The sequence below is a fragment of the Telmatherina bonti genome (genome assembly GCF_933228915.1).
Source record: "Telmatherina bonti genome assembly, chromosome: 6".
Lineage (NCBI taxonomy): Eukaryota > Metazoa > Chordata > Actinopteri > Atheriniformes > Telmatherinidae > Telmatherina > Telmatherina bonti.
Window position 1 is genome coordinate 6783713 of NC_136624.1, and position 17411 is coordinate 6801123.

General features: G+C 48.0%; 1 protein-coding gene across 1 annotated transcript in view; it reads right to left on the reverse strand.

Annotated features, from left to right (window-relative positions):
• Window positions 1-17411, reverse strand: part of epha8 (eph receptor A8) — a gene marked incomplete at both ends in the record, with an annotated part of 183131 nt that overhangs the window by 25607 nt on the left and 140113 nt on the right. The window contains 2 exons of the mRNA XM_079242729.1: window positions 29-161; window positions 2517-2679. Coding sequence (XP_079098855.1) covers window positions 29-161; window positions 2517-2679 — 296 coding nt within the window. The remainder of the gene's footprint in view (window positions 1-28; window positions 162-2516; window positions 2680-17411) is intronic.

Genomic DNA, 17411 nt, shown 5'->3' on the forward strand with positions numbered 1-17411 from the left:
TAGTAGTGTAAGAAAGTGTTGCACACACAGCAGCGATGGGTAGTGTGGTAAAGTGTAGCCTTGCCGTTTCCTGCAGATGATGATGGCCAGGAAGGTGACGAGGCCGGACACCAGGGCCATGCAGATCCAGATGATGGTCATGGTGTTGTAGCGCAGAGGAGCTGCAGAGACACACACACATCCAGAGTTAGCAGGCGAAGCGGCAACAGTGACTCAGCGTGATTTACTGACATAAAACGTCAGAAAATAAGATTTCAAATGATAAACTAGAGAAAGGAAAAGAAAGAAAAACAGATAAACACAAACAAGTTGAAAAAAATTATTGAATTTTAAACTTTAAAATTGATTAAAAATTCCATTTAAAAAGAAAGGGAGCAAGTTTGGATGTTTTACACGAAACTACGACAGGAGGGTCCTTAGCTGGATGTTTCCGCTGATTCAAGGCATTCTGGGAGTTTGTTCCAGACATGTGGAGCATAGAAACTGAATGCAGCTTCTCCATGTCTGCTTCTATGTCTGGGAACTGACCAAATCCAGATCAAATCAAACTTTATTTATAAAGGACTTTTCCTACAATAAAATGCAACACAAAGTGATTAACGCAACACAACAAAACAAAGAAAATTCATCAGCCCCTCCTTTCTCACACACACTCACACACACAGCCAACGCACATTTCCAACACTTGTCTTAATAATCACGCATACACCTACCTAGTTAAATATCGCTGAGCACAGATGAGCCCAGTAAGGAAACACCATCAGAGGAGCCGTCTGGACTGGGAGTCAACCAGACCACAGTACCAGGGGCACCATCACGGTCAAGGTGCCCCCAGAGCCACGGCCAGTATGACACCCAGTCCAGAGGGCTCCCTCTGAGGAACACCGGAAAATATGCTAAATATGATGAAATACATAAGAATAAATAAATAAATAAATAAAAACAATAAATATTTCTAATAAAATAAAACAATAGAGATAATAAAAAGCAGTATTATTAATTATAAAATGAATAAAATGTCCCGAAAAAGAATTGGGTTGAAGTAAATAAATGAAATATCCACAATAACATGATAAAAATTCAGTAAAAGCCAAAATAAAAAGCTGAGTTTAAAGCTGATCTTAAAATGTTCTCTGCAGCCCTGAGGTACTCCGGCAGTCCGTTCCAGAGACGGGGGGGGGAGGTAGTGCTGAAAAGATGCCTAACCATGGGTACGGGTCCTGACCTTAGGATGACCAGAAGACCAGCGCCAGAGGACCTCAGGGTCCGCGAGGGCTTATAGAGTAAAAGTAGATCCGAAAGATAAGAAGGCCCAAAACTGTGAAGACATTTATAAACTAGTAAAAGAACCTTAAAATCCATCCTGAAACACACAGGAAGCCAATGACCTTAAAACAGGTGCAAAGGGGGCCCCACCCTGGTCCGCGCGCCCTGGTCTTCGTCAGGACACGTGCAGCAGGATTTTGAAATAATTGAAGAGCCAAAATATTCTTTCTATGAAGACCAGAAAGCAGGGCATTACAGTCGACTGGTGATAAAAGTCGTGTTTTAGCTTCTCCATGTTGCCCTGAGAGAGAAGAGGCCGGACTCTGGCGATATTCTCAAGATGATAAAAACCAATTCTTGTTGTCTTCTTAATATGTGGGACAAAGCTGCAGGTTTTCCACCTCAGAGACGGATGCAGGGACAGTGTCTGTAGCTTTAAACTGTGTTTCTCTCTCTAAGTAAAACTTCAGTTTTGTCCTGGTTAGGCTGTAAAAAGTTCTGAACCCAGCAGACCCCTCAGCTCTAACAGGTTCATACTGGGAGCAGATGAGACACAACTCTGGATCTGGGTGCCTTTCTGCCTAACTGACTCTCAGACCTGTGCAGACTTGGACCACCCTCTGTTTGGCTTAGGGATGCACCGATTCACTGTTTGGGAGTTCCGATATCGATATCTGAAATTTGAATATCAGCCGATACCAGATGTGTTTATATGAACATTATTGTGGCTATGCTTATTACTGCTGTTATAACTGTAAGATTTCATCAGGGTGTAATAAATGACCCATCCTTTCTGAAGTTACCTCACCATTACAGATATAATAACATTACAGATCTAACAATTTCAACAAGTTTTATTCTGATTTGGCACATTTTACCTAAATACAACTATAAATGTGTGGTTTTGGAACAAAGATCTGGCTTTTAGTGGAACAAAGATTAGTCACATTTTAACATTCAAGGCATTTATGTCCGAAGCATGTCATCAAACACATCTGCACTGGTTTGAATAGTCTGGTATCGGGTCTCAGTTGTGGTATTGGTACACTTTTATTAATACCAAGTACGAGTACACTCACATGGTACTGAGCCGATACTGACATCAGTATTGGTATCGGCTCAATACCATGTACATCCAGGTGCATCCCTAGTTTGGCTTTGAGAAAATGTTTCCCACCGGATCAGGTCGGCTCTGAGGAGCTCCGTGGTTCATGTCAGGCGGGGGATTTACCCCATACCATCACACACACCTGCTTTTCCGGTCTGGATCTCCACGTTCTGGCTGAAGCGTCCACAGCCCGCTGACGTTCTGGCTCGGACCTGGAAGATGTACTTGGTTCCCGGCTTCAGACCCGACACGCGGGCGCTGGTGTTTCTAGACTTCAGAGTGGAGTAGCTCTGCTCTTCGTTGTCCTGTCACAGAAACAGAAGCATTGTCATGGAGACGGCGAACAACAGAAATGATTTCCTGGATGAACCGTTTGGTTAACGTATCCTGATTCCAGAGTTCCCTCAGCCAAACCTGCCAACAAACTGGGATTTACAGAATCAGGCAATAACCAGTTGGAACTGGTGTACATCCCACATAGTTGATCTCACCATTAATCATCATATTTAACATCCTAAAGATGCTTTACTGTCATCACCTTCTAGAAAGGACGATGTCGGAACTTAAGACGACTGTGTCCATACCGCGAGTCAAAGCGTCGATATATCGGATCGATACCTTCATACCACGGTGATGACATGAAATCTGACTTCTCTTTCCCCTCTGACACGGTTTGATGCCAGATTTACCATGTTAAATACGATTACAGAAAAATGAGCACATTTAACACACAAATGAACAGATGTAATCGCAGAAAGTGGAACATGTGTCCGTGCACTCTGATGCGCACGCCACAGCTTAGCTAATGACTTTGATTTATTTAGTCAGACTGGTATATATTTAAGGAGTTTTCTAGACACTTCTAGTGACTTATTTAATAAAAATTGGAGAATTTTGCTCAGCTATGTTTGTAATAATGTTCTATAATTTTATTACCACTCTGTTAGCAGCAGTGACTTTTGTTTAAGCCCCTCCCCCATTGAGGAGAACACCGTGGAGTCTTGGTCCTCACAGCATCCAGCTTCAAGCTACAGTCAGAGCTAGAGGTGATCTGCAGCAGGACCAGACTGTAAATATGAACCTCAGAAGTTGCCACTGGTTGATCGCATCCATTTTCCTAACAACTTGGTCCAATTAAAGGGAAGCTGGAGTCAGTCCCAGCAATCCCAGCAAACTAGTTGGTCCTGTCCTGGTTTACTGTCGGATATTAAAGCGTATGAAGAGTGTGGACAAAACCACGGTAAAACTTTAAAGTACTACAAGATGTTGTAGACTGGAGCTGGTAAAGTACTGAAACTCTCAAGTCTGTTCAGTTTTGGCAGCGCAGTTCTATTTTCTCTCTTTTCTACTGATTGAATAGAAATTCAGAAAAGGCTTTATTCTAAACATAAAAAGAGCCTCAGGTCCAACATCAGAACATCAATGTCCGTGTCTTTTATCTGATTCAGTCGTTCAGAAAATCCATTTAAAAGAAAAGTGTTGCTTTTTTGTGATATGTTTTTGTGATTAATCAAAATCTTAACAAAAGCTGTACTTCATTAGATTATTTGGTCTATTGGTCTGTGGTAGACTGGATCCTGATGTGGTAGTAAGGGATCAGGTCTGGTCTACTTTCTGGTGGTAGACTGGATCCTGAGGTGGTAGTAAGGGATCAGGTCTGGTCTACTTTCTGGTGGTAGACTGGATCCTGATGTGGTAGTAGGGGATCAGGTCTGGTCTACTTTCTGGTGGTAGACTGGATCCTGATGTGGTAGTAAGGGATCAGGTCTGGTCTACTTTCTGGTGGTAGACTGGATCCTGATGTGGTAGTAAGGGATCAGGTCTGGTCTACTTTCTGGTGGTAGACTGGATCCTGAGGTGGTAGTAAGGGATCAGGTCTGGTCTACTTTCTGGTGGTAGACTGGATCCTGATGTGGTAGTAAGGGATCAGGTCTGGTCTACTTTCTGGTGGTAGACTGGATCCTGATGTGGTAGTAAGGGATCAGGTCTGGTCTACTTTCTGGTGGTAGACTGGATCCTGATGTGGTAGTAAGGGATCAGGTCTGGTCTACTTTCTGGTGGTAGACTGGATCCTGATGTGGTAGTAAGGGATCAGGTCTGGTCTACTTTCTGGTGGTAGACTGGATCCTGATGTGGTAGTAAGGGACCAGGTCTGGTCTACTTTCTGGTGGTAGACTGGATCCTGAGGTGGTAGTAAGGGATCAGGTCTGGTCTACTTTCTGGTGGTAGACTGGATCCTGATGTGGTAGTAGGGATCAGGTCTGGTCTACTTTCTGGTGGTAGACTGGATCCTGAGGTGGTAGTAAGGGATCAGGTCTGGTCTACTTTCTGGTGGTAGACTGGATCCTGATGTGGTAGTAAGGGATCAGGTCTGGTCTACTTTCTGGTGGTAGACTGGATCCTGATGTGGTAGTAAGGGATCAGGTCTGATCTACTTTCTGGTGGTAGACTGGATCCTGAGGTGGTAATAAGGGATCAGGTCTGGTCTACTTTCTGGTGGTAGACTGGATCCTGATGTGGTAGTAGGGGATCAGGTCTGGTCTACTTTCTGGTGGTAGTCTGGATCCTGATGTGGTAGTAAGGGATCAGGTCTGGTCTACTTTCTGGTGGTAGACTGGATCCTGAGGTGGTAATAAGGGATCAGGTCTGGTCTACTTTCTGGTGGTAGACTGGATCCTGATGTGGTAGTAGGGGATCAGGTCTGGTCTACTTTCTGGTGGTAGACTGGATCCTGAGGTGGTAGTAAGGGATCAGGTCTGGTCTACTTTCTGGTGGTAGACTGGATCCTGATGTGGTAGTAAGGGATCAGGTCTGGTCTACTTTCTGGTGGTAGACTGGATCCTGATGTGGTAGTAAGGGATCAGGTCTGGTCTACTTTCTGGTGGTAGACTGGATCCTGATGTGGTAGTAGGGGATCAGGTCTGGTCTACTTTCTGGTGGTAGACTGGATCCTGAGGTGATAGTAAGGGATCAGGTCTGGTCTACTTTCTGGTGGTAGACTGGATCCTGATGTGGTAGTAGGGATCAGGTCTGGTCTACTTTCTGGTGGTAGACTGGATCCTGAGGTGGTAGTAAGGGATCAGGTCTGGTCTACTTTCTGGTGGTAGACTGGATCCTGATGTGGTATTAAGGGATCAGGTCTGGTCTACTTTCTGGTGGTAGACTGGATCCTGATGTGGTAGTAAGGGATCAGGTCTGGTCTACTTTCTGGTGGTAGACTGGATCCTGAGGTGGTAGTAAGGGATCAGGTCTGGTCTACTTTCTGGTGGTAGACTGGATCTGTGGTAGTCGGGGATCAGGTCTGGACTACTTTCTGGTGGTAGACTGGATCCTGAGGTGGTAGTAAGGGATCAGGTCTGGTCTACTTTCTGGTGGTAGACTGGATCCTGAGGTGGTAGTAAGGGATCAGGTCTGGTCTACTTTCTGGTGGTAGACTGGATCCTGAGGTGGTAATAAGGGATCAAGTCTGGTCTACTTTCTGGTGGTAGACTGGATCCTGATGTGGTAGTAAGGGATCAGGTCTGATCTACTTTCTGGTGGTAGACTGGATCCTGAGGTGGTAATAAGGGATCAGGTCTGGTCTACTTTCTGGTGGTAGACTGGATCCTGATGTGGTAGTAGGGGATCAGGTCTGGTCTACTTTCTGGTGGTAGACTGGATCCTGATGTGGTAGTAAGGGATCAGGTCTGGTCTACTTTCTGGTGGTAGACTGGATCCTGAGGTGGTAATAAGGGATCAGGTCTGGTCTACTTTCTGGTGGTAGACTGGATCCTGATGTGGTAGTAGGGGATCAGGTCTGGTCTACTTTCTGGTGGTAGACTGGATCCTGAGGTGGTAGTAAGGGATCAGGTCTGGTCTACTTTCTGGTGGTAGACTGGATCCTGATGTGGTAGTAAGGGATCAGGTCTGGTCTACTTTCTGGTGGTAGACTGGATCCTGATGTGGTAGTAAGGGATCAGGTCTGGTCTACTTTCTGGTGGTAGACTGGATCCTGATGTGGTAGTAGGGGATCAGGTCTGGTCTACTTTCTGGTGGTAGACTGGATCCTGAGGTGATAGTAAGGGATCAGGTCTGGTCTACTTTCTGGTGGTAGACTGGATCCTGATGTGGTAGTAGGGATCAGGTCTGGTCTACTTTCTGGTGGTAGACTGGATCCTGAGGTGGTAGTAAGGGATCAGGTCTGGTCTACTTTCTGGTGGTAGACTGGATCCTGATGTGGTATTAAGGGATCAGGTCTGGTCTACTTTCTGGTGGTAGACTGGATCCTGATGTGGTAGTAAGGGATCAGGTCTGGTCTACTTTCTGGTGGTAGACTGGATCCTGAGGTGGTAGTAAGGGATCAGGTCTGGTCTACTTTCTGGTGGTAGACTGGATCTGTGGTAGTCGGGGATCAGGTCTGGACTACTTTCTGGTGGTAGACTGGATCCTGAGGTGGTAGTAAGGGATCAGGTCTGGTCTACTTTCTGGTGGTAGACTGGATCCTGAGGTGGTAGTAAGGGATCAGGTCTGGTCTACTTTCTGGTGGTAGACTGGATCCTGAGGTGGTAATAAGGGATCAAGTCTGGTCTACTTTCTGGTGGTAGACTGGATCCTGAGGTGGTAGTAAGGGATCAGGTCTGGTCTACTTTCTGGTGGTAGACTGGATCCTGATGTGGTAGTAAGGGATCAGGTCTGGTCTACTTTCTGGTGGTAGACTGGATCCTGATGTGGTAGTAAGGGATCAGGTCTGGTCTACTTTCTGGTGGTAGACTGGATCCTGATGTGGTAGTAGGGGATCAGGTCTGGTCTACTTTCTGGTGGTAGTCTGGATCCTGATGTGGTAGTAAGGGATCAGGTCTGGTCTACTTTCTGGTGGTAGACTGGATCCTGAGGTGGTAATAAGGGATCAGGTCTGGTCTACTTTCTGGTGGTAGACTGGATCCTGATGTGGTAGTAGGGGATCAGGTCTGGTCTACTTTCTGGTGGTAGACTGGATCCTGAGGTGGTAGTAAGGGATCAGGTCTGGTCTACTTTCTGGTGGTAGACTGGATCCTGATGTGGTAGTAAGGGATCAGGTCTGGTCTACTTTCTGGTGGTAGACTGGATCCTGATGTGGTAGTAAGGGATCAGGTCTGGTCTACTTTCTGGTGGTAGACTGGATCCTGATGTGGTAGTAGGGGATCAGGTCTGGTCTACTTTCTGGTGGTAGACTGGATCCTGAGGTGATAGTAAGGGATCAGGTCTGGTCTACTTTCTGGTGGTAGACTGGATCCTGATGTGGTAGTAGGGATCAGGTCTGGTCTACTTTCTGGTGGTAGACTGGATCCTGAGGTGGTAGTAAGGGATCAGGTCTGGTCTACTTTCTGGTGGTAGACTGGATCCTGATGTGGTATTAAGGGATCAGGTCTGGTCTACTTTCTGGTGGTAGACTGGATCCTGATGTGGTAGTAAGGGATCAGGTCTGGTCTACTTTCTGGTGGTAGACTGGATCCTGAGGTGGTAGTAAGGGATCAGGTCTGGTCTACTTTCTGGTGGTAGACTGGATCTGTGGTAGTCGGGGATCAGGTCTGGACTACTTTCTGGTGGTAGACTGGATCCTGATGTGGTAGTAAGGGATCAGGTCTGGTCTACTTTCTGGTGGTAGACTGGATCCTGAGGTGGTAGTAAGGGATCATGTTTGGTCTACTTTCTGGTGGTAGACTGGATCCTGATGTGGTAGTAAGGGATCAGGTCTGGTCTACTTTCTGGTGGTAGACTGGATCCTGATGTGGTAGTAAGGGATCAGGTCTGGTCTACTTTCTGGTGGTAGACTGGATCCTGAGGTGGTAGTAAGGGATCAGGTCTGGTCTACTTTCTGGTGGTAGACTGGATCTGTGGTAGTCGGGGATCAGGTCTGGACTACTTTCTGGTGGTAGACTGGATCCTGATGTGGTAGTAAGGGATCAGGTCTGGTCTACTTTCTGGTGGTAGACTGGATCCTGAGGTGGTAGTAAGGGATCAGGTCTGGTCTACTTTCTGGTGGTAGACTGGATCCTGATGTGGTAGTAAGGGATCAGGTCTGGTCTACTTTCTGGTGGTAGACTGGATCCTGATGTGGTAGTAAGGGATGGTCTGGTCTACTTTCTGGTGGTAGACTGGATCCTGATGTGGTAGTAGGGGATCAGGTCTGGTCTACTTTCTGGTGGTAGACTGGATCCTGAGGTGATAGTAAGGGATCAGGTCTGGTCTACTTTCTGGTGGTAGACTGGAGCCTGATGTGGTAGTAGGGATCAGGTCTGGTCTACTTTCTGGTGGTAGACTGGATCCTGATGTGGTAGTAAGGGATCAGGTCTGGTCTACTTTCTGGTGGTAGACTGGATCCTGATGTGGTAGTAGGGGATCAGGTATGGTCTACTTTCTGGTGGTAGACTGGATCCTGATGTGGTAGTAAGGGATCAGGTCTGGTCTACTTTCTGGTGGTAGACTGGATCCTGAGGTGGTAGTAAGGGATCAGGTCTGGTCTACTTTCTGGTGGTAGACTGGATCCTGATGTGGTAGTAAGGGATCAGGTCTGGTCTACTTTCTGGTGGTAGACTGGATCCTGATGTGGTAGTAAGGGATCAGGTCTGGTCTACTTTATGGTGGTAGACTGGATCCTGATGTGGTAGTAAGGGATCAGGTCTGGTCTACTTTCTGGTGGTAGACTGGATCCTGATGTGGTAGTAGGGGATCAGGTCTGGTCTACTTTCTGGTGGTAGACTGGATCCTGAGGTGGTAGTAAGGGATCAGGTCTGGTCTACTTTCTGGTGGTAGACTGGATCCTGATGTGGTAGTAAGGGATCAGGTCTGGTCTACTTTATGGTGGTAGACTGGATCCTGATGTGGTAGTAAGGGATCAGGTCTGGTCTACTTTCTGGTGGTAGACTGGATCCTGATGTGGTAGTAAGGGATCAGGTCTGGTCTACTTTCTGGTGGTAGACTGGATCCTGAGGTGGTAATAAGGGATCAAGTCTGGTCTACTTTCTGGTGGTAGACTGGATCCTGATGTGGTATTAAGGGATCAGGTCTGGTCTACTTTCTGGTGGTAGACTGGATCCTGATGTGGTAGTAAGGGATCAGGTCTGGTCTACTTTCTGGTGGTAGACTGGATCCTGATGTGGTAGTAAGGGATCAGGTCTGGTCTACTTTCTGGTGGTAGACTGGATCCTGATGTGGTAGTAGGGACCAGGTCTGGTCTACTTTCTGGTGGTAGACTGAATCCTGAGGTGGTAGTAAGGGATCAGGTCTGGTCTACTTTCTGGTGGTAGACTGGATCCTGATGTGGTAGTAAGGGATCAGGTCTGGTCTACTTTCTGGTGGTAGACTGGATCCTGATGTGGTAGTAGGGGATCAGGTCTGGTCTACTTTCTGGTGGTAGACTGGATCCTGAGGTGGTAGTAAGGGATCAGGTCTGGTCTACTTTCTGGTGGTAGACTGGATCCTGAGGTGGTAGTAAGGGATCAGGTCTGGTCTACTTTCTGGTGGTAGACTGGATCCTGATGTGGTAGTAAGGGATCAGGTCTGGTCTACTTTCTGGTGGTAGACTGGATCCTGATGTGGTAGTAAGGGATCAGGTCTGGTCTACTTTCTGGTGGTAGACTGGATCCTGAGGTGGTAGTAAGGGATCAGGTCTGGTCTACTTTCTGGTGGTAGACTGGATCCTGATGTGGTAGTAAGGGATCAGGTCTGGTCTACTTTCTGGTGGTAGACTGGATCCTGATGTGGTAGTAAGGGATCAGGTCTGGTCTACTTTCTGGTGGTAGACTGGATCCTGATGTGGTAGTAAGGGATCAGGTCTGGTCTACTTTCTGGTGGTAGACTGGATCCTGATGTGGTAGTAAGGGATCAGGTCTGGTCTACTTTCTGGTGGTAGACTGGATCCTGATGTGGTAGTAAGGGATCAGGTCTGGTCTACTTTCTGGTGGTAGACTGGATCCTGAGGTGGTAGTAAGGGATCAGGTCTGGTCTACTTTCTGGTGGTAGACTGGATCCTGATGTGGTAGTAGGGATCAGGTCTGGTCTACTTTCTGGTGGTAGACTGGATCCTGAGGTGGTAGTAAGGGATCAGGTCTGGTCTACTTTCTGGTGGTAGACTGGATCTGTGGTAGTCGGGGATCAGGTCTGGACTACTTTCTGGTGGTAGACTGGATCCTGATGTGGTAGTAAGGGATCAGGTCTGGTCTACTTTCTGGTGGTAGACTGGATCCTGAGGTGGTAGTAAGGGATCATGTTTGGTCTACTTTCTGGTGGTAGACTGGATCCTGATGTGGTAGTAAGGGATCAGGTCTGGTCTACTTTCTGGTGGTAGACTGGATCCTGATGTGGTAGTAAGGGATCAGGTCTGGTCTACTTTCTGGTGGTAGACTGGATCCTGAGGTGGTAGTAAGGGATCAGGTCTGGTCTACTTTCTGGTGGTAGACTGGATCTGTGGTAGTCGGGGATCAGGTCTGGACTACTTTCTGGTGGTAGACTGGATCCTGATGTGGTAGTAAGGGATCAGGTCTGGTCTACTTTCTGGTGGTAGACTGGATCCTGAGGTGGTAGTAAGGGATCAGGTCTGGTCTACTTTCTGGTGGTAGACTGGATCCTGATGTGGTAGTAAGGGATCAGGTCTGGTCTACTTTCTGGTGGTAGACTGGATCCTGATGTGGTAGTAAGGGATGGTCTGGTCTACTTTCTGGTGGTAGACTGGATCCTGATGTGGTAGTAGGGGATCAGGTCTGGTCTACTTTCTGGTGGTAGACTGGATCCTGAGGTGATAGTAAGGGATCAGGTCTGGTCTACTTTCTGGTGGTAGACTGGAGCCTGATGTGGTAGTAGGGATCAGGTCTGGTCTACTTTCTGGTGGTAGACTGGATCCTGATGTGGTAGTAAGGGATCAGGTCTGGTCTACTTTCTGGTGGTAGACTGGATCCTGATGTGGTAGTAGGGGATCAGGTATGGTCTACTTTCTGGTGGTAGACTGGATCCTGATGTGGTAGTAAGGGATCAGGTCTGGTCTACTTTCTGGTGGTAGACTGGATCCTGAGGTGGTAGTAAGGGATCAGGTCTGGTCTACTTTCTGGTGGTAGACTGGATCCTGATGTGGTAGTAAGGGATCAGGTCTGGTCTACTTTCTGGTGGTAGACTGGATCCTGATGTGGTAGTAAGGGATCAGGTCTGGTCTACTTTATGGTGGTAGACTGGATCCTGATGTGGTAGTAAGGGATCAGGTCTGGTCTACTTTCTGGTGGTAGACTGGATCCTGATGTGGTAGTAGGGGATCAGGTCTGGTCTACTTTCTGGTGGTAGACTGGATCCTGAGGTGGTAGTAAGGGATCAGGTCTGGTCTACTTTCTGGTGGTAGACTGGATCCTGATGTGGTAGTAAGGGATCAGGTCTGGTCTACTTTATGGTGGTAGACTGGATCCTGATGTGGTAGTAAGGGATCAGGTCTGGTCTACTTTCTGGTGGTAGACTGGATCCTGATGTGGTAGTAAGGGATCAGGTCTGGTCTACTTTCTGGTGGTAGACTGGATCCTGAGGTGGTAATAAGGGATCAAGTCTGGTCTACTTTCTGGTGGTAGACTGGATCCTGATGTGGTATTAAGGGATCAGGTCTGGTCTACTTTCTGGTGGTAGACTGGATCCTGATGTGGTAGTAAGGGATCAGGTCTGGTCTACTTTCTGGTGGTAGACTGGATCCTGATGTGGTAGTAAGGGATCAGGTCTGGTCTACTTTCTGGTGGTAGACTGGATCCTGATGTGGTAGTAGGGACCAGGTCTGGTCTACTTTCTGGTGGTAGACTGAATCCTGAGGTGGTAGTAAGGGATCAGGTCTGGTCTACTTTCTGGTGGTAGACTGGATCCTGATGTGGTAGTAAGGGATCAGGTCTGGTCTACTTTCTGGTGGTAGACTGGATCCTGATGTGGTAGTAGGGGATCAGGTCTGGTCTACTTTCTGGTGGTAGACTGGATCCTGAGGTGGTAGTAAGGGATCAGGTCTGGTCTACTTTCTGGTGGTAGACTGGATCCTGAGGTGGTAGTAAGGGATCAGGTCTGGTCTACTTTCTGGTGGTAGACTGGATCCTGATGTGGTAGTAAGGGATCAGGTCTGGTCTACTTTCTGGTGGTAGACTGGATCCTGATGTGGTAGTAAGGGATCAGGTCTGGTCTACTTTCTGGTGGTAGACTGGATCCTGAGGTGGTAGTAAGGGATCAGGTCTGGTCTACTTTCTGGTGGTAGACTGGATCCTGATGTGGTAGTAAGGGATCAGGTCTGGTCTACTTTCTGGTGGTAGACTGGATCCTGATGTGGTAGTAAGGGATCAGGTCTGGTCTACTTTCTGGTGGTAGACTGGATCCTGATGTGGTAGTAAGGGATCAGGTCTGGTCTACTTTCTGGTGGTAGACTGGATCCTGATGTGGTAGTAAGGGATCAGGTCTGGTCTACTTTCTGGTGGTAGACTGGATCCTGATGTGGTAGTAAGGGATCAGGTCTGGTCTACTTTCTGGTGGTAGACTGGATCCTGAGGTGGTAGTAAGGGATCAGGTCTGGTCTACTTTCTGGTGGTAGACTGGATCCTGATGTGGTAGTAGGGATCAGGTCTGGTCTACTTTCTGGTGGTAGACTGGATCCTGAGGTGGTAGTAAGGGATCAGGTCTGGTCTACTTTCTGGTGGTAGACTGGATCCTGATGTGGTAGTAAGGGATCAGGTCTGGTCTACTTTCTGGTGGTAGACTGGATCCTGATGTGGTAGTAAGGGATCAGGTCTGATCTACTTTCTGGTGGTAGACTGGATCCTGAGGTGGTAATAAGGGATCAGGTCTGGTCTACTTTCTGGTGGTAGACTGGATCCTGATGTGGTAGTAGGGGATCAGGTCTGGTCTACTTTCTGGTGGTAGACTGGATCCTGAGGTGGTAGTAAGGGATCAGGTCTGGTCTACTTTCTGGTGGTAGACTGGATCCTGATGTGGTAGTAAGGGATCAGGTCTGGTCTACTTTCTGGTGGTAGACTGGATCCTGATGTGGTAGTAAGGGATCAGGTCTGGTCTACTTTCTGGTGGTAGACTGGATCCTGAGGTGGTAATAAGGGATCAAGTCTGGTCTACTTTCTGGTGGTAGACTGGATCCTGAGGTGGTAGTAAGGGATCAGGTCTGGTCTACTTTCTGGTGGTAGACTGGATCCTGATGTGGTAGTAAGGGATCAGGTCTGGTCTACTTTCTGGTGGTAGACTGGATCCTGATGTGGTAGTAAGGGATCAGGTCTGGTCTACTTTCTGGTGGTAGACTGGATCCTGATGTGGTAGTAGGGGATCAGGTCTGGTCTACTTTCTGGTGGTAGTCTGGATCCTGATGTGGTAGTAAGGGATCAGGTCTGGTCTACTTTCTGGTGGTAGACTGGATCCTGAGGTGGTAATAAGGGATCAGGTCTGGTCTACTTTCTGGTGGTAGACTGGATCCTGATGTGGTAGTAGGGGATCAGGTCTGGTCTACTTTCTGGTGGTAGACTGGATCCTGAGGTGGTAGTAAGGGATCAGGTCTGGTCTACTTTCTGGTGGTAGACTGGATCCTGATGTGGTAGTAAGGGATCAGGTCTGGTCTACTTTCTGGTGGTAGACTGGATCCTGATGTGGTAGTAAGGGATCAGGTCTGGTCTACTTTCTGGTGGTAGACTGGATCCTGATGTGGTAGTAGGGGATCAGGTCTGGTCTACTTTCTGGTGGTAGACTGGATCCTGAGGTGATAGTAAGGGATCAGGTCTGGTCTACTTTCTGGTGGTAGACTGGATCCTGATGTGGTAGTAGGGATCAGGTCTGGTCTACTTTCTGGTGGTAGACTGGATCCTGAGGTGGTAGTAAGGGATCAGGTCTGGTCTACTTTCTGGTGGTAGACTGGATCCTGATGTGGTATTAAGGGATCAGGTCTGGTCTACTTTCTGGTGGTAGACTGGATCCTGATGTGGTAGTAAGGGATCAGGTCTGGTCTACTTTCTGGTGGTAGACTGGATCCTGAGGTGGTAGTAAGGGATCAGGTCTGGTCTACTTTCTGGTGGTAGACTGGATCCTGAGGTGGTAGTAAGGGATCAGGTCTGGTCTACTTTCTGGTGGTAGACTGGATCCTGAGGTGGTAATAAGGGATCAAGTCTGGTCTACTTTCTGGTGGTAGACTGGATCCTGAGGTGGTAGTAAGGGATCAGGTCTGGTCTACTTTCTGGTGGTAGACTGGATCCTGATGTGGTAGTAAGGGATCAGGTCTGGTCTACTTTCTGGTGGTAGACTGGATCCTGATGTGGTAGTAAGGGATCAGGTCTGGTCTACTTTCTGGTGGTAGACTGGATCCTGATGTGGTAGTAGGGGATCAGGTCTGGTCTACTTTCTGGTGGTAGTCTGGATCCTGATGTGGTAGTAAGGGATCAGGTCTGGTCTACTTTCTGGTGGTAGACTGGATCCTGAGGTGGTAATAAGGGATCAGGTCTGGTCTACTTTCTGGTGGTAGACTGGATCCTGATGTGGTAGTAGGGGATCAGGTCTGGTCTACTTTCTGGTGGTAGACTGGATCCTGAGGTGGTAGTAAGGGATCAGGTCTGGTCTACTTTCTGGTGGTAGACTGGATCCTGATGTGGTAGTAAGGGATCAGGTCTGGTCTACTTTCTGGTGGTAGACTGGATCCTGATGTGGTAGTAAGGGATCAGGTCTGGTCTACTTTCTGGTGGTAGACTGGATCCTGATGTGGTAGTAGGGGATCAGGTCTGGTCTACTTTCTGGTGGTAGACTGGATCCTGAGGTGATAGTAAGGGATCAGGTCTGGTCTACTTTCTGGTGGTAGACTGGATCCTGATGTGGTAGTAGGGATCAGGTCTGGTCTACTTTCTGGTGGTAGACTGGATCCTGAGGTGGTAGTAAGGGATCAGGTCTGGTCTACTTTCTGGTGGTAGACTGGATCCTGATGTGGTATTAAGGGATCAGGTCTGGTCTACTTTCTGGTGGTAGACTGGATCCTGATGTGGTAGTAAGGGATCAGGTCTGGTCTACTTTCTGGTGGTAGACTGGATCCTGAGGTGGTAGTAAGGGATCAGGTCTGGTCTACTTTCTGGTGGTAGACTGGATCCTGATGTGGTAGTAAGGGATCAGGTCTGGTCTACTTTCTGGTGGTAGACTGGATCCTGATGTGGTAGTAAGGGATCAGGTCTGGTCTACTTTCTGGTGGTAGACTGGATCCTGATGTGGTAGTAGGGGATCAGGTCTGGTCTACTTTCTGGTGGTAGTCTGGATCCTGATGTGGTAGTAAGGGATCAGGTCTGGTCTACTTTCTGGTGGTAGACTGGATCCTGAGGTGGTAATAAGGGATCAGGTCTGGTCTACTTTCTGGTGGTAGACTGGATCCTGATGTGGTAGTAGGGGATCAGGTCTGGTCTACTTTCTGGTGGTAGACTGGATCCTGAGGTGGTAGTAAGGGATCAGGTCTGGTCTACTTTCTGGTGGTAGACTGGATCCTGATGTGGTAGTAAGGGATCAGGTCTGGTCTACTTTCTGGTGGTAGACTGGATCCTGATGTGGTAGTAAGGGATCAGGTCTGGTCTACTTTCTGGTGGTAGACTGGATCCTGATGTGGTAGTAGGGGATCAGGTCTGGTCTACTTTCTGGTGGTAGACTGGATCCTGAGGTGATAGTAAGGGATCAGGTCTGGTCTACTTTCTGGTGGTAGACTGGATCCTGATGTGGTAGTAGGGATCAGGTCTGGTCTACTTTCTGGTGGTAGACTGGATCCTGAGGTGGTAGTAAGGGATCAGGTCTGGTCTACTTTCTGGTGGTAGACTGGATCCTGATGTGGTATTAAGGGATCAGGTCTGGTCTACTTTCTGGTGGTAGACTGGATCCTGATGTGGTAGTAAGGGATCAGGTCTGGTCTACTTTCTGGTGGTAGACTGGATCCTGAGGTGGTAGTAAGGGATCAGGTCTGGTCTACTTTCTGGTGGTAGACTGGATCTGTGGTAGTCGGGGATCAGGTCTGGACTACTTTCTGGTGGTAGACTGGATCCTGATGTGGTAGTAAGGGATCAGGTCTGGTCTACTTTCTGGTGGTAGACTGGATCCTGAGGTGGTAGTAAGGGATCATGTTTGGTCTACTTTCTGGTGGTAGACTGGATCCTGATGTGGTAGTAAGGGATCAGGTCTGGTCTACTTTCTGGTGGTAGACTGGATCCTGATGTGGTAGTAAGGGATCAGGTCTGGTCTACTTTCTGGTGGTAGACTGGATCCTGAGGTGGTAGTAAGGGATCAGGTCTGGTCTACTTTCTGGTGGTAGACTGGATCTGTGGTAGTCGGGGATCAGGTCTGGACTACTTTCTGGTGGTAGACTGGATCCTGATGTGGTAGTAAGGGATCAGGTCTGGTCTACTTTCTGGTGGTAGACTGGATCCTGAGGTGGTAGTAAGGGATCAGGTCTGGTCTACTTTCTGGTGGTAGACTGGATCCTGATGTGGTAGTAAGGGATCAGGTCTGGTCTACTTTCTGGTGGTAGACTGGATCCTGATGTGGTAGTAAGGGATCAGGTCTGGTCTACTTTCTGGTGGTAGACTGGATCCTGATGTGGTAGTAAGGGATCAGGTCTGGTCTACTTTCTGGTGGTAGACTGGATCCTGATGTGGTAGTAGGGGATCAGGTCTGGTCTACTTTCTGGTGGTAGACTGGATCCTGAGGTGATAGTAAGGGATCAGGTCTGGTCTACTTTCTGGTGGTAGACTGGAGCCTGATGTGGTAGTAGGGATCAGGTCTGGTCTACTTTCTGGTGGTAGACTGGATCCTGATGTGGTAGTAAGGGATCAGGTCTGGTCTACTTTCTGGTGGTAGACTGGATCCTGATGTGGTAGTAAGGGATCAGGTCTGGTCTACTTTCTGGTGGTAGACTGGATCCTGATGTGGTAGTAAGGGATCAGGTCTGGTCTACTTTCTGGTGGTAGACTGGATCCTGAGGTGGTAGTAAGGGATCAGGTCTGGTCTACTTTCTGGTGGTAGACTGGATCTGTGGTAGTCGGGGATCAGGTCTGGACTACTTTCT